Raw genomic sequence first — 23,557 nt, forward strand, 5'->3', positions numbered from 1 at the left:
GCAGATTTACTAAGCTTTTTTCAACTTAGCCCCATTGTTTGTAATTACCAAAATCATACCTCCATTGGCTAGTCTTAGTTGCTTCATGCATGAACAGCAATCTGATTGAGCACTCTTGTTAGGATTTCATTCGTCATTGTAATTAGCCATAATCATAGCCTTCCTGGGTGCATGAGAATGTGCAAACGACCGATTCACAACCCCAACCTATTTGAATATGAATCTTCTCAGTAAGTAGCAATAAAATAGTGGAAACAAAGCAGTTTCTCTAGGGAATTTTGTAAAGCATCCCTGTTTCTTAACTCTCCCCCCTTAAAAATGTTCCCTTTTTAGTATCTGAATTCTGTTTGCTAAAACAAGGCTTGCTTAATGAAGACAATGGCTTATTATTTCTTTAAGTGGCACAGCAGGGACCAAGTATTACAGGCCCAGTTCTTTCAGTCCCTGCCAAGGACACAAGGAACAAAGGGGCAGGCAGTAACGGGAGGCAGAGACCTCTCCTTACATTGCAGTTTGTGAACACTTTCCTCAGAGCAAGCAAGACCCAGGTCTCAGCTATTCTGGAACTCAAAGACAGGGTCTTTTTCTCCTTATTCCTGTAAATGACTCACACATTGCAAAAAAGCTCGTAGCAGCAGAGACAGCCCCAGACACGGAGAAAGGCAAAGTGGAGGAGGGGTAACACAGCTAGTTCCACCACAAATACATTCATAGTGAGCCACCTAATGGTGGCAAAATGCTTTCTCCTTTTCCTTTTCTAGTAAGAAGTTTCTGCGGGAGACAGCCTTGCAAATAGGCTCTGGATAATATCCAAGTGTATTCTCTGCCAAAGCAGAGAATTAGATGGGAAAAGAGAAAACTTGACTGCCACAGCTCTGGCACTACGATTTACTTAATTTTTAAACATGTTTAGCAGTGTTTCAAGTATGAATAAGTCTCAGAGGTATGTGTAATTTCAAACAAAGAATAATAATATTTAAGTTGCCATACTCCTCTGTCTTTCAATATGTTTTAATGTGTACACTTGGATCCATATGACATTTCGACCTATAGACATGAAACATGGATTTGCAGATGAGGGTAGTTTTCTGATCTTCTGAGATTGTTTTGACTGAATGGTACACAATTAAGGCTTGGCTGAAAAGCCTACAGATTTACTCCTCTCCTTATACAATTCTCAGTGACTAGGAAAAATATTTCTCTATTAGAACACCATGAAATGTCAGCTTCAGTTTCTTGAAAGTATACGAGGAACTTGCCCACTAGACAAACACTAGATGTAATATTAAAAAGTTTTGAAGATTGATTCTTCACTACTTCTGAAAAATTTGCTCCAGGGGAGAGAGAAGGTAGATATTTTTACTGTTTCTGAGGAAGCAAATATTATCAGTGCTGAGATATGCTTTCTGGAAGACTGCTGGTGAAATCTATAGCCACGTAATCCTTAAAATGCAGCACAAGAGAGATGTAAATTAAATCATGCTAAATGTTGTCATGCCACGCTACTTCAGAAAATAGTTCCATAGCAACCATTTCCTGTCAACCCTTATAGTCCACACTGAAGAATCTTTTTTAGATGCTAAAAAAACAGTACTATTTTAATTAGAAGAGCAAATACTTTTTAAACTATCAGTGTTCAGCAAGCTGTCACATAAAAAGGCACCTAGTAATGTAGAGGCTTCTGTCCTCATAGTCTTCTCCTTTTGAAGAAAACAGAAATCAGGAAAACAAATGTGATAGATTTCAAATTTTGTGACAGTAGCTGTTACAGTTCCTCTCCTGTTTCAGCTCTTTGAATGAAACAATGTATTGCTTGATAGTGCAAACTCTCTGCATTCTAAAAGCTTCATTAGAAGCTCAATAAGATCATAAGATCACCTCAGGCCCCTTCAGTAAATAACCATGCGACTACCTTAATATGCAAAACAGTTAATAATAGACACAGGCCACTCAAAGGAATCACTACTTTCTTTAAGATCAGTTCTGTTGAAGCAAACAAAAGTTACTTATAGTCTTTCAACATGTTTTTTTCACTAGTATTTATAAAAAGAATAGGTGAAAGAAATCCTTCTCTGCTGAGTAACAGTTATTTCACTCCTTACTATTCAATTTACATTTATGATTTCAGCCTCCACGTTCAACTTATGGTTTGGGTAAGTGGTAAAGAAAAAGTACTTTAAGTTCTTAATACCATTATAGAAATAATCCAATGGAAATGTACTAAGTGGACAAGCATCTTTTAGCTCATTAAATAAAATATAAGGGGTTAAATTAAAGCAATTTCATTTATTTTTAATAAATTTTGTATATACTAACTGTTCTGAAATAAAGTGCAAACTGTTAGAGAAATGTAATTTTATCGTAATCTACTCAATATACTTTTTTTCAAAACAATATTTCACCAAATATTTTAATACTTCCCTGCAGAAGTCCTCAAAATACAATTGATGTTCACCTCTCCCATGCAATCTAAACTAAAAGTTTGTAGGGTGTTATTTATATTAGAATATTATTTTCAAAGATTATTGTAATATTAGAATTATGCTGGTTCACTTATGAACCTTTTGGAAAATAGCATCTTAATATACTTTTTCTATGTATGGAGATAATAAAGGATTATTCTTCTTATGTGACATGCTTAACTTTGCTAGGAATAATGAAATAGTTGTTAGGAGCAATATTTCATATCACCTTCTGTAACTATTGAGATTTTGCTGCACTGAATATCAACTTTTAAAGAAACATCTTCCACTGTCTATCTTTTCATGACAAGAATAGTGACCGAAGGAGTGGGGGCTGTTTAATGTGGGTAAGAGAAGGTTGAGGGGGGACGTTATTGCTCTTTTCAAGTACCTGAAAGGTGACTGCAGTGGGAGCAGGGTTGGTCCCTTCTCACTGGTGACAGGACAAGGGGAAATGGCCTCAAGTTGCACCAGAGGAAGTTTAGGTCATGCATATGAAAAACTACATGGAAAAAGTTGTTAAGTGCTGGAATAGGCTCCCCAGCAAGGTGGTTGCATCATCACCCCTTAACATGTTTAAAAGCTGTTTCAGTATGGTACTCAGGGACATGATTTAGTGGTGGGTTATTAAGAGTTAGGATAGTGTGGCTTGGTTGTGGTTGTACTGGATGATCTTGCAGGTCTACTCCAACCTGAGCAATTCTATGATTCTATGATCTAGGACAGATTCTCTTCTACTGTACTGCAGAGGGACAATCTCTTCCCTAGTCCTGCTGATTCAAGTCAGGATTCCATTGGCTTCCTTGGTAACCTGAGCACACTGCTGGCTCATATTCAGCCAGCTGTCAACAATCACTCCTAGATCCTTTTTCTCCATGCAGGTTTCCAGCTACTCTGCCCCAAGTCTGTAGATTTGCATGGAATTGTTAGGGTGCAGGACCTGACACTTGATTTTGTTGATGCTTGTACAATTGGCTTCAATCCATTAATCCAGCCTATCAAGATCCCTCCATAGAGCCTTACAACCCTCAAGAAGATCAACATCCTCCCAACTTGGTGTCATCTGCAAACTTACTGGAGGTGCATTCAATCCTTTTGTCCAGATCATCAATAAAGATATTGAACAGGACCCAGGACATGTCACACTACTGATACCTGGTGCATAATGTTTCAAATATCAGTGAAAAGTTTAATATATATCAAGTACTCTTTTTATAGGGAGATGGAAACATTCTGTTGTTTGAGTTTCTTAAGTATGGTAGGCATTTTTTTTTCTCAATTTGGTAAGATTTACTCATCTATAACAAATATTTTGAAAAGAAAGAGGAATATCTTGCAAATTCATTGCTAAAAAATGGATGCAATGTGACAAAACAGTTTAAATCTTAAATCCAGAATACTTCTAGTGTGCATCTACAGTGTGTAATGTAAGATTGATAAATACTATTATATTTATTTTTAGGATAAGGATAGGATAAACACAGAAAGAATAATGATAAATGTTGTAGTAAAAAAACCTACATTACTAGATAGTTCTGAAGTTGCTGGAATGAACTCTAATCTTAGGAAAAACAAATGTTATAGCTGCTGTACAATCCAAAATGTAATCTCTGCAATATGTGATAAAATTTTTATTTATGAATTTCTATAAGAGAAGAAATATGGTGCAACTTCCATTAAAATTTTCCTGTTTTCTTGACTGTCTGCTTGTGTTTTTTCAGGCACTGCACTTTGGACTCCTGGATCTGATCTGCAGAAATGTCACATAGAAAAATAAACAAGCAAGCAGATTTTTTTGTTTTACTGTGTTGTTTTGCTTTAAGGAAAAGATATTTCACATATGGCTGGAAAGTACATTTTCCAAGTCTATAATTAAAACATTTGTTTCCCTTGATTGACATAGTGTAAATTAATTCTAAGTAATTTTAAAATATTTTAAATTTTGAAATATAGTTACTAAAGTCCTTCAGTTAAAGCCTTCATAAAAGTAAGTTGTATTAGTAAGCAAAAACTGCATTTCAAACAGAGAAGATAAATACAACTAAGTAATCTCCTTAGTCAAGTCTCAGAATTAAGTGGCTCATTTTGAATTAATCATCGAACTGTTACAATAACTACTAGGGTTATGTTAGAAATCACTAAAGCAACATTCCTAGAGACTACTGTTTTGGTATTTTATCTTTTTAAAGATAATCTGTGTGTAAAATGGATTTAAGACTTCTTCTTCACTCTGCTGTTTCATCCTACTCTACAGTGTTGGTTTACTGCTCTTTGATAGGCGTCAGTGAAACAATCTATGTGGCTGCACTAGATTCCAAGCTACTGTACTGATCTGATCAAAAATAAAACAGGAAAGCAAAAGCATAAAGCCACGGAAATATTTGTGACTAATTTTAAAATCCATCATTTCAGTATTCTGATTAATAGAGTGAAACTGAAGAGCAATTGAGAGAATACAGGACATTAAGAAACAGATGGAACTTTTTAATCTGTTTCTTAAGCAACTAAGTGTTCCTGTAGCTCTATCCCAATTGAACTATCCATTCTGTATATTAGATGAAGCGAGGCCGTAAGGGAAAAGCATTATGATCCTGTAATTAAAGATGATAATAATAACATAGTTTTGTAGCATGTGATATATGTAGCTTCCTAGTTTGTTACAACAGGAAAGCATGAACTTAATGTCTATGTGGTATCATATCTACATCAAAAGCATGTATCTGCAAGGATGAAACATAAAGTGGGCTACATTATTAGGAAAGGTTTTGATCATCAGAGTATGGAGAAACTGAAATTTCACAATGAATCAATGAACAATTACTTGGAAAAAAGGTATGGGCTGATGTTCCTACTGGTAGTGACCATACTGTTGTTACTTCCCTGAAAGTTACTAGGTATACCTAACTAACGTTAAGTATTTTAAATCAACTTCATCCAAAGTCATTCAGATAGTTTAAATCACCTTCTGAGGTGGTAAATCCATAAAAGTTTGTCCTTCTATACCCTTGAGAGCAAACTGATTTCCTGTCCTAATAACTGCAACTTTTTACACAAGAAGCATAAGTATTACATTCTTTTCTGCAGTCAGATATGTCTGAAGACAAGAGATTTCTGACAGACTGATAGAAAGTGCTGTTTATTTTAAAGCTCTGTGAGTAGGAACTTACTTCATTCTTTCATTCTTTCATGTTTTTGTTACATATAGTGTAGGGACACCTATTGTAACTGGACTGATAGAATTTTATTGCTTTTGATTATCTCACAGAAATATATAAAACCAGCTGATGATAAACAAATTTCAAATATTTTGTTAAGCATTTCTGGTATCATCTGAAAATTAATGATATAATAAAATAAGTTCAAGTTTAAAAATGATTAAAAATTAATGCATAAATTCAATACTGATTAATTTTTTTTCCTTACCAGATAATCTTTACCTACCAAAAATAATTATTTTTGAAAGGAGTTATGATGACTAATTTGTTTATAGTTTGTCAATAAAGAATAGGGCAATTTCAGTAATGGTACAAAAGAGTTTTATTCCAGCTATTTTTCTCACCTCTTCAGGTGACAGGCCTAAATTACAAACCTTTGTGCACTATGACATTTTGTACCAAATTATGGCTATGCATGTTTCCACACAAACTGCTGCATGAAAAGAGAACACTGGGCTTTGTCACAAGCATAAAATGTACTGCAGTTTGCATTGTTTTCACCTGGTTAACATTTTTTTTTCCTGAAAGTATATGAACTGTGAATATATTTAGCAAAAAAATCTTACAAAGTTTAACTAAAAATGCTCATTGTCTTTCACACTGCAGAAGCACATCATAAGTGACAGCTCAAAGGCAACTGAAATTCACCTGAAATTTAACTAATCCAAACTGGTGTCAAAAGAATATTTCTGTCACAGTTACTGGGCCTCCAGTCCATCAGCCCAGAAATAAGAGCAGCAATTCTACAGTGCCCTTAATAAATTACAAGGGAAATCGGCCTTTTTAAGGGTCTGAGGGAAAGATAAGAATCACAAAGTGATTCTTTATCACTAATCATTAATGGTACAGGTTTTTACAGATTTATAAGTATTTATAGGTTTACAAGCCTTTGTGTTTTGTTAAGTGTACAATCACCATCTTAGACCCTCAGTACACTTCTTTGGATATCAATAGGATGTCAAAACACAACAGTCACAAGACAAAACACAGGAAGTTCTGTCTAAACATGAGGAAAAACTGTTTTACTGTGCTGGTGACAGAGTACTGTAATAGGCTGTCCAGAGGGATTGCAGAGTCTCCTTCCCTGGGGATCTCCAAAAGCAGTTTGAATAATGAGCACTAGCAGACTGCCTGAGCATGGAGGTTGGACTGGTTGGACTGTTCCTTCCAGCCTCAAACACTCTGTGTGATTCTGTGATACTAACATAAGTTAGTAACTCAAGATCCTCTGAAAGCAATAGATATGGTAGTTTTAGCATCAAAATCCATTATTTTCCTAATTTTGAACATTTATACTACTTTAGAAAAGAAAAAAAAAAAAACTAGAAACATTGGACACAAAAAAATAACGCCTGAATTCATAAAATGGCAGCAACACTTTGGTGAGTGCAAGCAAAAACTTGAGCTTAAATTATTTGTCATAGTTTCAGCTGGGATGGTATTGAACAGAGTTCAGTGGGCATGTGACAGGCCCCAGCACTCTACAGTGATTAGTGCCCCTCTAGAACTGCCAGGGCAACAGATCTCCAAATATTCTACCAGTTCTTTAGGATTCTGAAGTTGTTCAAAAGTGAAATTCTAAACCAATGGGAGTGCTCATCACTTTAGGCATCATCTTCCCATACGATCCCACAATCCCTGCTAATCGGAACTATTCTGATTCAGAGCAGATCTCTGGGTGATATTCTAAAATAACTGTTTAATCTTAACCTGGAATACATTTGCGACACATAGCAGTAGGAGCATGCTGATTTGAATATCCCATGGATATTCAGAATTCTCAAGAGCTATAGTAACTAGTCTAGGTAAAAATGCAAATGTGAAGCTGAAAGAGAGGCTGAGGAACTGCTAGAAAATGTCCTTCTCTGACTCCTCCGTAGGCTGTCTCCCTGAGGAGACAAAGCAAAGAATATAATTACTAATAATATCAGCAATATGGTTTCCAAAACCTAGAGATGACTGCAATGCTCAATACACACATCACATCAGTTTCTCTGCTGCCAATTTTATCATAATATAAGCCAAAGCTACCTAGTTTAGCAAAATATGAACATTCACCCAACCCCTAGAGATGAGAAACACAGCAAAGAAAATAAACAGCAATCAAGGTGCTATACAATATAGCTCCACAAGAAGACTCTCAAAAAGCTCAATAGAGAAAACATTAGCAATTGTTAGAAAACTAGCAATTATCAAACAACCCCAATGTCCTGTGTTAACACATGCCAGTCAGATCTGCTGTTATCTCAAATCTTTAGGGCCCACACAGGGCACCCAAAGGACTGTTATAGTTTAAATAAACATGGTTCAATCATGGTATGGAATATTCCTTTCGCCAGTTCAAGTCAGCTACCCTAACTTTGTCCCCACTAGTATGAAGTGAGAAACTGGAATGGCCTTAGCTACAGACAACACAGCTCAGCAATAACTTCAAACATCAGTATGTTACAAACATTTCTTTTTCCTCAAGCCAAAATGCATCATACCAGACACTCTGAAGAAAACAATTCTGTTCCAGCGGTGACTAAGACACTATCACTGATCAAAGCAACTGCTATTCATACTTATAAACAGATAAGAAAGCTGGAATTCTACCAAAGACTTTAAAAGGTATGTACATGCTTTCAAAACAAGTATTTTAGAAAAATGTATGAAACATAGACATGTCAGCAAGAAGTTAAAAATGAAAAAGCAGCTATAAACATTTGTCATTTGACAACACTGAAATTGGTAAACCAAAAGAATCTCTCTCATTCATACAACTTGACTACACACATACGGCATGTAGACAGGTGGCAGCTTAGACATCATAGTGACCATGAAATCTTATTCATGCATTTAACACAGTTGACAAAGAAGCAGGAAGACATCAGATTTGTTTTATATAGTATAAATCAATATTTTTGTTCAACAAATATTTAATGTTGGCATTTTACATGCTTTAATTTAAATTTGTCTCCAGATAAGCACATTGGCATGGTTTTATGATTTTTTGTTGTTATCAGTATTCCACAGCATAACATCATGTAGTGTGCTGGGAGTTAAAGAGTTAATGCTCCAGTTCCATGGATAATTGTTAGTTCCAGGTACACCTATCTCTGAAGAGAAGAACTACATGCCCCAGAGGACTTTGTGTTACTTCGTGTCTCTCTCACTGCCTCTCTCTCATTTTAATTGATTCAGTTCCAATTGAATTGTATGATATTATGTTATTTTGCATTACGATATCTTATTTTGTAAATTAGCTTTCCTCCTCAGATCGTTGCTGCTGTTTTATTTTTAGACCCATCTCCCTTTTTCTTTTTTTCTTTCCCCCCTTCCCCTTTCCTGGGGTGTGGGCCTGTGGGTCCCCTTGCCCCATTCATCATGTAACCAGGCCGAACCAGCCCATAAGCCACTGACATGCTTGAAGAGGAAGAAAATGCTGTTCAACTGGGAGAGATGTATAAAAAAGCAATAAAGACAAACTCGATTTTTTCTTTATTGCATCCTTTTTTAGAGCAGAACTGCACTTTGTTGCACTTAGTCTTAATTGTAAGTAGATTCACTGCATTATAACTCAATCCCCCTTCTTAAAGAAATACATATTTAGACGAAAGTTTACATTAAACTGTAAGCAGCGCCCTTTGTTTTGCTTCATTGTAGTGTGAGGAAATTTTCATTAAATATTATTCTCTCTTTAAAAATCCTTACTTGTGATTTTCTAGGTATTACTTGTCCATCTTTTTGTAATAACTGAACATATGTACATATTTATTTTAAAACATTGAAAATCAGTTCCAGTATGTGAGGTATAAATTATTTACTTTAATGTATGATGGTTGGTTGGTTTTATTTGGGTTTTTATCTCCGATGAAACTTCTACAATGTCCGGCAGCACTTAAATTGTTTCAGTATGCAGAGACAATTTAGCTGTTAATTATTTAAAATCAAATTAAAATATATTTTCTGGTCTGATATTGAGGAAAGTAATTGGAGAGAAAACTAGTAACCCACAAATTCTGTCACTTAGTACTACAGCATTTACAATTCCCCAAATTGCCTGTTTCCAGAGCATTAATGTGCAAAAGCTGAAAACCAAGGGGAAGTATCTAATTTAAATATTTAAAAATATTTTGGTTGTGATAACCTACCACATGTTTCACCACTGTCACACAGACATACTGCTAATTGAAATGTACATACAGAATCAGACTTCAAAGGTAAAAGAAAAATCCATTAAATAAAAAAAAGCACAAATCAAAGGCCTCAATAAAATATTTATCAGATACTTTCAAATAGGTTGTGTTCTAATGTTCGTGGCAATTTATGCCTTATAGATGCAATAACACTACAACACTTATTAAGAAAGTTATATAACAGAGAACGAACAAGTGTAAATATCTTTTTCTCATTTTAGATTTAAGTACATAATCTCACTAATACTACTGCTACGCAGTATCGGCCAAAGCACGGCTTCAGACTAGGTTGATTACAAACGGTTATGTACATGCTTATATCACAGAAGTGAATTTTTTCAGACGATACTGGATAGTTTTTTTATTCAACAGAGTAGTTAAGAAATTTCAAAGTAAGATGAAGATTAAAAAGTTAAAATTTAGAGCTTACCAGTTTTGGAAGTTATTTAGAATTTTAATTCTGAATGATCTCTAATCAAAGACACAAATATATAATAATAAAAAGTATACCTTATTTGAATGGAAAGTTTAAAACAATTCCTGTAGAACTGCCCTCACGAGTGACTTCATTTAAAGACAAGCTCTTCATAAACAAGCAAGAAGAGACAAGGATAAAAGGACCAACAGGGAAGAAAGTAAAAGCAGTAAATTTAGGAGTTAAGCAAGTAAATACTATGTTCAGAATTAAACATGAGGATTTGGAGCAGTGTAGAACCCAAATCAGAACTGTGCAGAACAGCAGATGTAAACACAAATTTGATGTGAAAGAATAATAAGAGGCTACTGAAGAGAAAATGGCAGTGAAATGACAAGAAATTATTTTCTGCTTTGGAAACAGTATACAACAACAGAAATGATGTGTACACAGTACAGTGGACCAAAAAAAAAAAAGGAAACAATTGAAGGGAAACAAAATATAATAGCATTTATCACAAAACTGCTATGTATAGACATCCACTATAATACAATTAATTCTAAAGTAGAGCCATCGGTTAAATATGTTTTGAGAATTTATCTTTCAGTTAACTTCCCTATTAATTTGTACAAGACATGCAGTGTGAAGCTTTCTTAAATATAGTGTAACATTTCATAAGGCCAAATTATAACTACATTTAACACATCTTCAACACAGTGAACTGTTTATACATTGTATTTAATTTAAACAATTTAATAGCTCTACATTTTCATTGTCTTTTGTCAGTCAACAGCATACGCATTATAAGAATTTTAATTCCATTATTCTGGATACTGACTCAAGTATTAGAGATTCATATATACAATAGACATAATTCATAACAGTATTCTGCCCTCCTCTGCTTCTCTACTGAGTTACGTAATGTTCAGAAAGTATACTTGCCTGTGTTAGTTAGATCAGGATATTTGTATCTACATAACATCAAACAGTTGCAAAAAGCTACAAAGCTTTATTTTATTTTATTTATTTATTTTTTTTTTTTCTCAGGGATGCTACAGACATCTCAACTAGCTCATGCTTGTAAGGAGTTACTCTTTCTGCAGTTTACATGCACTTTTTATACTAAAAAAGTCTCTTTTTAGTCTCTGTGTTCTACAAGGCAAAAACTACTGTCGAATTTTGACATTAAAAGGCTCTGCATGCACTATTTCTATATTATCTTTCTTATATTAAATAGGCACTTAAACATATTCCGATTTTTATCTGAAAATTAGAAGAAAAAATCAGACCTGATAAGACAAAGCAGTTGATGCTATTCAGTCTAGGAATCTCAGAGTAGAAGAGTCACAGTATTTCATAACCATAAATGAAAACATCAAAAAAATATTGATTTCTATGTTGTCAATTCAGTTTGTTTTGTCACTCACCAGAGAACTCTGTAGTATTTGGTTAAAAGCAGGAAGGCTGACAATGAATGGACAGAAAAGAGATCATCCATTAATTGCGACAGTGTTCTGAATTCACCTTCAGCGTAGACATAGAAAATTCATCAAAGCTGTGTTTGTGTTACTGAACAGAACTTTCTGACAAATAACAACAAGCAGTTTTAAGACAGATGCTTCTGCTTGCAGTTTAAAGTGGAACAAGTCCTGGTACTTCTAGATGGCAACCTTTGTAGCTAGGAAAATATTACACTGTCTGAAACACATTTATTAACAAGATTTCATGGCTATATTACCTACCTATCTTCTAAAAAGTTTTGATCTTCTAGAGCACAGAAATAGCTGTTTAACTCATGGAGGAGGAGTGATTTGTTTTTGTAGAACAAGTCAATCTACCAATTTTTGAAGCTTGCATCACTTGGGCCCTCATGGGTCCATAGTAACGTGAATTGTCTTTATCCAAGTGCCTAGCAAGTAATTGTCACATAGCAGAATTCAACCTTTCTTTTCAATCTATGCACTTTTCAGGAGTTATAAATCAGTTGACTTTCAAGCTCGATGAGATGGCATATGCCCTGGTTTGAAGAACAGATGGAAGCTTGGGGGAAAATTGTTTCTGCAGGCTTGCTACAAGCAGCACAGCTCCATAAAAGTGAACCATTCGCACTAATTTCTCACATAAATTATACAGGCAGGGAGCACCAGCCCATTCAGCAGAAAATCTTTCATCTAGCTTTCAGAGGTCATTTAGCAAATTTAAATTAAAGTTATTTCTGATACATGGCTGGGTTTTCATTCCAAATACTTTCAAGAGATGGCAATTTACATCAAATAAAGGGATGGCTTTAATTGTGTATGTGGGAAAAAAGGAACAGTAAATTAACTGCCACAGTATTACTGTTTTCTAAAATCCTGCTATAAGATGCAGCTATTAATTAGTCACAGAGGAATTAATAATTGAAATGTGGCAGCTCTATAGTACAAGAATCAGGTAAACTGTCACTGCTTTTTGCAAGGCCTGCTTTAGATTTCAGCTGAATGCTAGCATCCAAGTATAGCATTCTTGAGAAGAAGGAAATGTGAGTCATATCTAAGAGAACATTAATACTTTTCCCTTAAAAAGATTCTGCTGTTAAGCAAATGAACAAGTTATTTTTTCAGTAAATATGGAACTTTATCTGAATATGGAGAAAAAATACATTTAAATAGATTTTAAAAATATAAATATGAAAGGAGCGGAAAAGACTAGAGAATGGTAAAAAAAACCCCTACAGTAATAATCAGAATTCTGTGATCCACAACTGATATGAGGATTTCATAGAATATATTGTCTTAAATGTACAGTCTAAAAGCAATTAATTAGAACACTGATAAGTACTGAAATAGTTACTTTCAATTTTATGAGATTTCATAAAAACTGATTTGATGTACTCTTTTAAAACAGTACTTTGATAAGATTCTTTTTGAATTACTAATATCACTTTTTTTTCAACTATTAAATATAAACGAAGTTACAGCACAACCTATAACATAATCTGATACTAACTAAAATTTCTTAGATATTAGAGGAAGATTTAAGTTGATGCTATCAAAGGGATGACCAGAACTTTTATAACTTCTATAAAGGATTTGTTTATCTAATCAGATGGCTGATCATAAATGGATTGCTCTGAGAATCATCAAGGTTGAAAAAACTTGGAGGGGAACTTGATGATCTCTTGAGGTCCCTTCCAACCCCTATGATTCTATGATTCTATGAACTAACAGACCAGTAAGAAAAAATTTAATATCACAGGGAGAAAAATGGAAAGAAAAATGAACAGTATTTAGCTATGGCAATAAGGAACCCATTTTAATGAATCAATTGGAAGTTGTTTTAACCCATAGAAGGGAGACAGTATTTATCCTAGTGCTCTTTTGTATAATTTCAAGGCACAGAGAGGTTATAATACTTATATGATATTGCTTAAGAGATTTAAAATAATTTTCTTTTAAATGAGAATCAGATCATAGACATTATGCTTTGTCTGTATTTTAGTATTATTTAGCATTTTTTAAAAGAAAACTAGAAGAATAGAACTGTGATTACAGTTTTTAACAATGTGTAAAAAAAAGTCATGCTCATCAGCAAAGACAGCACTCTGATAGTAATCAGCTGGGCACCAGTAAAACAGTCACAAAGAATTAGGAATGAGATTTGTCTAAACACACACTTATGAACATCTCTTGATTGTACTTGCTTCAATTAGTCACACTGAGAGACTACAAATAATTTCAAGGTGTGATGTAACACAACGTTGCTGCATCTTAACTTGAAATTGACTAATTTTTTCTTGTAACCATGTACACCTCAGACAAATGGCTTCTTTATTTTTTATTTTTCTGACCATTTTCTAAACTATTCCTTCGCCTTAAATCTATTACCATCTTTTTATTTTTCAGAGGTAGCATTTATAGAATTTGTTTCTCCAAGACCATTTCTTTACATCAACTCACATTTCTAATCTCTATAAATTATTACATGTTATTTCTGGATTAAGAAATTCTGGCTTCCAATTGCTCTCACTTGAATTCAGACTGCAATTTTCTGATATACGAACATGATTGCATTGGGATAGGCTTAAACAAGATCACTGAAATGATAAAAATAATAGAGTCCTCTGAGGATGATAAATAGAAGTCAGTTATAGAAGAAAACACTGAGCTATGTCCCAAAACATCAGCAGAGACACAAAATAAAACATAATAATAGTAAAACACTGCACTCTAATCCTTGTGGCTAATAGTGATACGTGACCATCCTTCTTTGTATACAACCTGGAAATGCTTTTATTCTGCATGACAACATTTTTGATGAATTTAAATGTTTTCTGCAGTATGACATTTTTTATTAAGAAGGTATTAAAGACTTTAGAGTCTGAAGTGTAAATATATATGAAAATAAATTCAAAAGAAGAACATTATTTTTCATAGCCACATAGTTCTCTTATCTGAGAGATATCTGAAGTCCCATTTCCATGAGAAGCTAAACTAATCTAGTAGTTTATTGATGTTGAAAGTAAAATAGTTTTAAGATCCTTCAGCCCTCTCCAATTCTTCACTGATGTTTTTCTCTCCTTCATCAACACATGGCTTTAACACTTATGGACCTTTTTTTACTGAAAGTTCACAGGACTGTGAAGACATTGTTAACTGAAAAAAAGCATATCCAAATCTTTTTCCCTGAGTTAGTGAGATAAATTTACTCACAGAGAGTTCAGATTAGTGTCAGTGCCAGTACCAAGTATACATTTGGAACAAAGAGAAGAAGAAATGCAGAAAATTGGACCTCTCCCTTATGATGGGAACAAGCTACTAAATCCTCCAACTCCTGGAATCATATCTCACTTCTATAAATAACAAAATATTAATGGGATCCCTCTGTAAGGTAAATGAGCACACTATAATTTTTATTAAATTTAAACGTTGGAAAGTCTTACTTAGGCTTACTAAACTCTACAAATGAAACAAATTACATTAAGTGTTTATTCATATGCATTAATTGCAAATTGACACCACAAAAATGAAAAATACTGAGTGATATTGCTTAGCAACTTTGCACTTTGTCTCTTTCAACTGTAGTGGTTGCTGAAGTAAACTACATTGCCTCTTGTTTAAAACTTACACCTCTGTCAAAAATGGTTATGCTTCATAAAAAGAAAACAAAATTAAAAAAACACACAAACCCCAAACCCCATAGCAGCTATTTTAGGGGTTGGGAGGAAGGAAAAGATCTTACAATGGACAACAACATACAATGGACAGACGAAACCAAATTAGGGATGAGAGGTGCTGACAAAAATCATGGTTCTGTGACATGTTTAAATTACTCGTGCTCCCTGTTCCCAGAAGCAGCCATCAATAGTCTGCACAAGAAAAAATTGGATGTTTCATGGAAGCACATGACATTAATGGCAGGAGAACAGTATTCTGTCACTGCATCTTGTTTCTATCACCAAGAAGTCATTTCACTATAAAAGCTTAGAAAAGTCTCTGGAAAAAATAAATTACATAGGAAAGAGAGGATGAAGAAAAGTAAAATGATAAAATTCACATCCTCAATGAAAATAGCGGTAGGTACGTTGGAAAAAAAATACAAAAAAATCCACAAAAGATGAAAATAATATTCATTTTGACTTTTTTCCCTTATGAAGAATTTTCAGGTTTTGAATTTGATTTTCTTTGAAACAGCTAAAATTATTTTGAAAAACAGCAGTTTTTTTCTTCCACATAGGAACATCTTTCATGATTAATCCTATTTCCTAAACAAGCGATTTTTCAAACATTCTGATGACTTTCTCTAAGATACAGAAAGACTGCATTTCAAATATATAATTATAAATTCAGTAATACTTCCTTGGATTATCAACTTACTTAGTCTGAGGTTTAATTGGATTCTGACCTTCTTTAACTCAGTATATTTAAAAATGGAAGATCTTTTTAAGAAGAGAGATTTTATAATTCAGTGAAATTTTATACTTCATCGCTCAGTAAGAAATTGTGCAAAATAACATATTACTACGTTTTTTTTTTAAAGAAAATTGTGATATCATTATTTAAAAGAAAACTTAAGGATCCCAAACAAGTAGTCAGAGGACTTATGAGATTCCAGCATATTCTTTGTCTAAGAAGATTATTTCCCATTGCCATCTAATTTTAAATTAACAGCAATTTATATTCAGAACTTTTACATTTGATACACATCAGAGTCACATTTTCAAACCATGCAATTATTATCCATTATTTGTTACTGGACAAAATCAAATGCTTCAAATTTGGAAATAATCTTGAACATTAGTTGAATTGTTCAACCTAAGAAGTTTCTTCATAGTTCCCAAAAGCTATTGCTTTATAAAAAAATATGGGTATTACGCATTTGCATCAATTTTAAGGTGCTAAATATGTAAGTAATGATCATATAGGGATCATAAAATCAAAGAATTTAAATTAGATGTTCAAATACTTAACTGAGTTTGTGAATTTTGCAAGGAAATTCACTGCCTGCCAGTAGACTCCCCCAGCAGGATGAATGTCTTGAATTCATTTTCTACGGATTCTTTTACTTAAATTGTATTCAAAATTAGAAAATATTCTGGTGAATTACAGAGATGCTGAATTTTCACAAACTTAATTAACAAAACATTCTTTATATTTGCCTCTTGAAAAAGATTAAAAAACAAGTTTTCTCCATTTCTGAAAATGAAGATTAAGAACAGCAAAAGAGTCATGACTTCTTACAGAAAGAAACTCAATTACAGCTTTTAATGTCAGATCATTTAAGTTCAAAATTATCCAAACTTTTCAAAATTTTTTTTTTCTTGTGGTGGTATGACTTATAGCCAGGTTTAATTTCCTGAACATGTTATCATGATTTACTAAGATTATGTTCTAATATTTTATCCGTTCATCTTTTTCCTTCCTTTGGGTCAAAACAAGTTTATTTGGACATGTAATAATAATAAAAAAGGTGAATGCAGAAAGTATTTAGTGTGATACAACAACTTATCAGCCAGGATGCCAGTGTGAATTTCTAAGCCAAAAGACTTTGGTTGAAAAGCACATGAAAGCCAGAGCTTGCTACAGTAATCATGTAACTAAAATCAAATTTGCTTTCATTCTTATTTTAAGAAATGGATCTTATGTAAGCACTATTATTTGACTGCAAAGTTTAATCTTGCCTACATTTATGATTAATTTACAGTAAAAATGCTTCTTTATAATTTTTGTCCATTTTAGAAACAATTAAGCTAATCTCCCAATAAGAATTATTATTTCAGAATCAGAGAGTCAGCACATTCAGGTATTCAGAAAGTTTTTAACTTAAAATTTATATCTTGTCTGGGTCTACAATAACAGTTAAACTTAGCTAGTCCTTACAGAAAATTAATCATGGTTTTAAAATAAGAGGTAACCAGAACTATTACAAAATCCAGGATCATTTATGCATAATAGCCAAAGTTTTTTGTAAGTCAATACAATTTATGGATGTTAAAAAATTTCACATTCTTCTGTTCTACCTAAAAAATGTCTTTTCCACAGAGTTACAATATAGTGAATAGTAAAGAGTTCTTAAAAAATTATTCAGTGCCTGATAATTATGCTCATTTTGTTTTGTTACAGTGATTACCAAAAGCCAAACAAACTAAAAACAATGCATATATTTAAGGAAGGAAGAAATTCCTGTAGTACTTTCCTTTGTCAGAATAAATCATGTTTCCAAGACCCCCTTGCATTTTCTCTCATGCACCACTGGGTAGCCGAACTAACAAGAGTGAAACGAACCATGATATAAATAGCATATAAGTAAATAAAGGAAAAAAAAACACACAAAAACAACCCCAATTCAGAATAAAACAATAATACTGTGCAATGGTTTTAGTATTAAAATAACAGTTACCATTTCCTTATTTCATTTAGTCTTTCACTAGAACAATGTAACTCATAAAAATATACTTTAGACAAGATTTTTTTAAAGGACTTTCCTAGACATATTAGTAATTTTATTTTTATTTTTTAATGAATTTAAGCAGTATGGAGTAAAATATATTTTCAGAATGATTTCATCAGGTTTAAAAATAAATATGGTGGATGAGAGAAGATGAGCCATTAGATGTATGTTAGCTGTTTTGATTACTTTCATGTCCTTGAAGCAAGTAAAAAATACAAACTTTTACATTATCTTATTTCATCTTAAAATAGTAACTAATGATGAACAACATTCTCAGCCCCTAGCAGAATCATGCAGGACATTAGAAGCTATTTAACATAAAGTTTGAGCTAGAAAACTCCTATTTGCCTTCTCCATCTACTTGAGATGCACAATAATCAGTGATGGCTGCATGCCAAATTAAACAACAGCCTCAGGTAATTCTACTATCTCAGTATTGTTTTCTTGAGTGCCTGCCACAAAACTCAGTCTAGATTGATCTGTGAGTAAATCAAGTGGATTGGAATAAGGGAAATAAGCTTGGGCCCTGCCATGCTGATGATATAAGAATGGAACAGTGCACTATTAACCTGCCTTCTTGGATGTATGCTGAAGTAGTGATAATTTGTTTTGAAAGAGAGGATGAACAGCATTACCAAAGGTAACTGTTGCACGACATAAGAGTCCTAGGTCTCACTAGCTACATGACAATGCATTACTGTGGTAAGTGGGTATTAGGGAGATACTGGAGTGATAAGATTATAAATTGTAATAAGAAAAAGTTCCTGCTGGGTCTTCCACCAAAGATTCTGTACTATGCCTATCTTCAGGTAATAAGTATATCTTCAAACAATTCAAACTGTCGGTTACAGGGAACAAGCATTTATTCTAGATGTTCAGTTTTAATTTGAAGGCTCATAAAAAGTTAGTTAGAAAGAAGTCAAGTCAGGAGCCAGTAGTATCATCAAGTGGAATGTTAAACTTTATAATGGAAGTATGTGCACCAAATAGCAGTTAAAATGAGGTTAAATATATCTCTCAATCTGATCTGGAGAAATTAGAAATTATAATGCTTCAAGAAAAAAAACTGAATTCTACAGATTTCTGCATATTTGAAAATCATCACTGACTCTTACTGGATGATGACAGATTGGAGTGCTAACTTAAACCGTAAACCCATGAATATTAATCTAGTAAAGTAATTGCTAAGGATGTCTAAAGAATCGTTGCAATGGAATCTCCTTTTGATTAAGGTTAAGGTCTTGTTGCAACTATTAATTGTTCCTTGTGCTAATTTAGCATTGTTATTGTTAATAGTACTTTCTCACAGTACAAATCCCTCTTCTGTACTTAAATACACAAGAAGGTATCTTAAATCCTAGTTACTAACAGATTATACAGTACTACATACTACAGCATAGGTCTAATACTGCTGACGTCATTAACAGCAGAATCAGTTATGAGATCACAAAAATCCTCAAATTTTGTTGAATTAATAAATCTATGCATTTAAATTTTCTCTACATGAAAAATTTTAAATATTCTATAAATTTGATATATTTTTTCATGTGTACCATGTTCCTTTCCTGTAACTATCATTGCTTCCTGTGAAATCTTATCCTAGTTCAATAAACAACAAAAAACAATAATTCATGATAACAAAAGTAATTAAATAGTAGGAGCAGGTTAAAGATCAGCATTCATTTTTAAAATTAAATTTAAAAGTCTGCAGTGGTTACTTAGAAGATTGGCAAGTTTTACAAATAACATCACCAAGCCTTTTAGAGAGAAACACAGCTGCATTAGAATGGAGTCATTAGGCAATACATTTATTTTGAAGCCAATTAACCTTTTGTCAGAGAAATGTCGTAGCTGTAATGGTTTCAGCAGTGGAGGTCAGCCTCTAACAGGGGCACGTATGACAGCGATTACGCTGTCTGACATATGCTGTAGACTGAGAGTACAGCTGTGGAATGAGAATCTGCCTTCGTTTGTATTCTGCTCTGCATTTTCAGGGAGCAGGCAATCTTGACCTATCCATTTAGGTAATTAAAGCTTCTATTTGGAAGTGTCCTGCAGGAAGGTGAAATTTGGGGTAGATAAATGGCTGCTGCTCAGTGAAACCAACCACTTCCATCATTTGATGGACTGCATGAAATAAGCTGCATTGCCAGGTTCTCATAAAAAGAGAGATGAATTGGGCAGGAGGCAATTCTCTAAGGCAAAGCAACTCTGTCATCTTCCTTTTTGCAGCATATAATTTAATTGTTAGCCAAGGTCGACAGCTGAATCAAGAGCCTTTTTGTAACAGTTTCCCCACCATCTTCCATTTTCTAAGAAATAATTTCAGTTTGTTTACTTAAAAGACACCTTTTTTTGACAATTAGAGATTTCATTTCAATAAGCTCAGCTTGCTGTCACAGCCGTGCCATGACTTACCTTCCATGCTATTTTATTCCCTTTCGTATCATGCTCAACAGCAATGGGGAAGTCTCCTCGTTCATAAAACTTGCGGAATGCTGTGGGCTTGGTAGGTCTCTCTTTAAACGCTCCTGCAAGTGGGGGCCCCCTTACCTTAAAACAGAAACAATCAAAATCTACCATAATTCCATAATAGATTTTTAGAAAAAAACTTATATGGCCTAACACAGAAACAAATAAAAAACCTCGCTGATCTCCAAAATTACAGTTTGCATTCTACTCTACAAGTTTCATTATCTGCTCATTTTGTTTATTTACGAATTTCAGTCTCTTTGTATTTCTTTGTGGCACCTCAGTTCCCATGCATTTTTAAGACAAAAACATCAAACATACATTTACATAATAAAGTTCTTGTGAAATTATGCATTTGTCCTTGAGAAAACTTATTATTCTAAATGTTTCTTTATAGAAGTGGTTCAGCTTTGTTATGGCCTTCAGAGGTCCCTTTCAACTCTAAGGATTCTATGATTCTATGATCAATGGCAGAAGCCTAGAAGAAGAGAGAGAATCTTCTCCTAAATCACTCCTCTCTGCTTTTTTTGCCTTGGAAGAAAAAATCTGATTGAGCTCCACTTGGTTCCTTAGCTATGTGTGGTTAGTATCTCATGAAGCTTGAGTGCTTGAATGACAGTCCAATTCTAAAATATCCATACAGGATTTTTTTTCTCAGCCAAACTTAGTTGTAACAGTAACTGAAAACAGTCACAAAGATAACAGAATTTCAAGTACTTATACGAAATCTATTGTTTAAGCTAATTAACAAAGCTAATCTCAAATACTAGAAGAGACTAAGAGAGCTAAACTAATCTCAAATGCCCTTGATGATTATTCCCTGAGAAATTCATGTCCTTTTTTTTTTTTTTGGTCATGTCTGAGATAAGGACTGCCTACAATTCTCTCCATATCTCTTTCTTCAAAAATACCAGTGTGACTTGCTGACTTTTATAATATAGAAAGTGTCATTTTCAAAAAAAAAAAAAAAAAAAAAGGCATGAGCTTCAAGGATTGTAACTAGTACCCAGTATTTTGTATTGTTCTAATTGTCTCTTATGTTTCTATGTCTAATTCTAATTACATAGAATCTACTAAATTCTATGTAACTTTACTGTAGCAACTAAGATCAAAATTTGACTTCACATTTTTTCCCTCCGACGTATTTTGCCATTTTTTACTGCTCATAAGATTGACACAGTGTAATCAACCAGTTATATGCATATACTGCACTTTAGGGCAAATTTCTTAAACCAGGGCTTCTAAACTGTGACATATTTCTGCACAGTGCAATCACAGATAGACTTTGTCTAGTGTAAACAGGTTTGATATACGTAGCTGTAATACTTCGTAGTAACACAATTGCAGCAGAAGAGCATAACACTTGAAGAAAAGCACTTCCAACAGATGTGAATAAATCTACGCTTTTTGTTCTGTAGAAGCACAATTTGTTCTGCACCATCAGGATAGGTACTTTCACTTTTCTTTAGATTGTTTTTATGCTCCTTCCATGTATTTTTAAATATTGGTGTGATCTTCACACATTCTTTAAGACGTGTGTTTCCAGAATGTATTAGGAGTCACTGTTCTAAGTAAATTTTAACTTACATTATTGATAAAGAATATGTTGTCTTATTTACATAAGCTACAATCTTAATTATTTTTGGCAGACTATCATCATTAGAGGTAGCAAATGCAATCCCAAACTACATCTTATCTGAAAACAAAAATCATTCTTCCTAATTAATATTAGTAGTTTTGATATGAACTTTTATATACTGCACTTTTGCAAATTTTCTGGTAGACATGTTTGTGTTGATTCAACATTTTCCTATTCTTCATTCAAGAACAAAGAAACTAGAAGAAGAAACAGACCTTGGTCACCAAATACATTCATCTATTATTCCTCTAATATTTCTGTATCATATAAAGTGTTTAAAAAATTGACCAGAAATTCTTACTGCTAAAATACTGTTATATGTTATCATTATTTCAATGGTTAGAAATCACATTTTAAATAGTATGCCTATACTCTGATCTGATGACTTAAAAAAAAACAAATTAAACCAAACCAAACCAAAAAACAAAAGACATGGCACAATTAAAAAAGTTTCAGAAGAAGACAATGACTGAAGTTACAGAATGGCTTTTACACAAAAATAATATCAGGAAAATGATTACTAAGGAGAAATAAAAGTAAATCATTGCTTCACAAACGATGAATAGGGACTGATTTTCCCTTGTTCCTTCAGTAAGAGTACAAAACAATCCATTAAGTGAAAAATTTGAACAAATTATGTATTCATGCACCAGCTCATGAATTTATGGAACTCTCTGCACAAATTCAGTGGTGTTAAGTCCTGGAATTTCTCTGCATTCAAGGTGTAACTGGAAAAGCTGATAAAAGAGAAATATATTCAAGCTTACCAAGTCCATAATATCAGTGATGAGAAACACAGATTGTAGTACCCTTTCAACAACATAGATAGAAACAGTCTTTCTAGTAGACCTCCAAGCAATATATTTAGTCTCTCATGGTCACAATAGACTGGCATCTCATAGTTATCCTTTGATTTAGGACAGCAATTATTTTTTAACTATAGATGAGCTCTATGTTAACCTGGTGCAGGGAAACTGCTTTGGCAGGGGGGCTGGACTCAATGATCTCTTGAAGTCCCTTCCAACCCCTATGATTCTATGATTTTATGTTAATGACAGAGTTTATTATCATTAGTTTCAAGTGCATTACTCTATAGTTTATACTATTATATTTGATTTCACTTCTGCCACACCAGTTCTGAAAAGGTTTCTCCTTCTATCTTCATGACACTCTAATGTTAATCTAATTCAATAACTACTCCAAACATAGTATCAATTGTAGATTTCATTATATAATCCTATTTTTTC

At 33.4% G+C, this 23,557-nt stretch overlaps 1 protein-coding gene across 1 annotated transcript in view; it reads right to left on the reverse strand.

Annotated features, from left to right (window-relative positions):
* The window catches only part of PACRG (parkin coregulated), a 181,951-nt gene that overhangs the window by 126,910 nt on the left and 31,484 nt on the right, over window positions 1-23,557 (reverse strand). Inside the window, exon 2 of the mRNA XM_065731329.1 lies at window positions 20,618-20,752. Within this exon, the coding sequence (XP_065587401.1) occupies window positions 20,618-20,752 (135 nt within the window). The remainder of the gene's footprint in view (window positions 1-20,617; window positions 20,753-23,557) is intronic.

Source organism: Cyrtonyx montezumae, unplaced genomic scaffold (genome assembly GCF_038088225.1).
Source record: "Cyrtonyx montezumae isolate F1298 unplaced genomic scaffold, pur_monq_1.0 scaffold_0, whole genome shotgun sequence".
In the NCBI taxonomy this organism is placed as follows: Eukaryota; Metazoa; Chordata; class Aves; order Galliformes; family Odontophoridae; genus Cyrtonyx; species Cyrtonyx montezumae.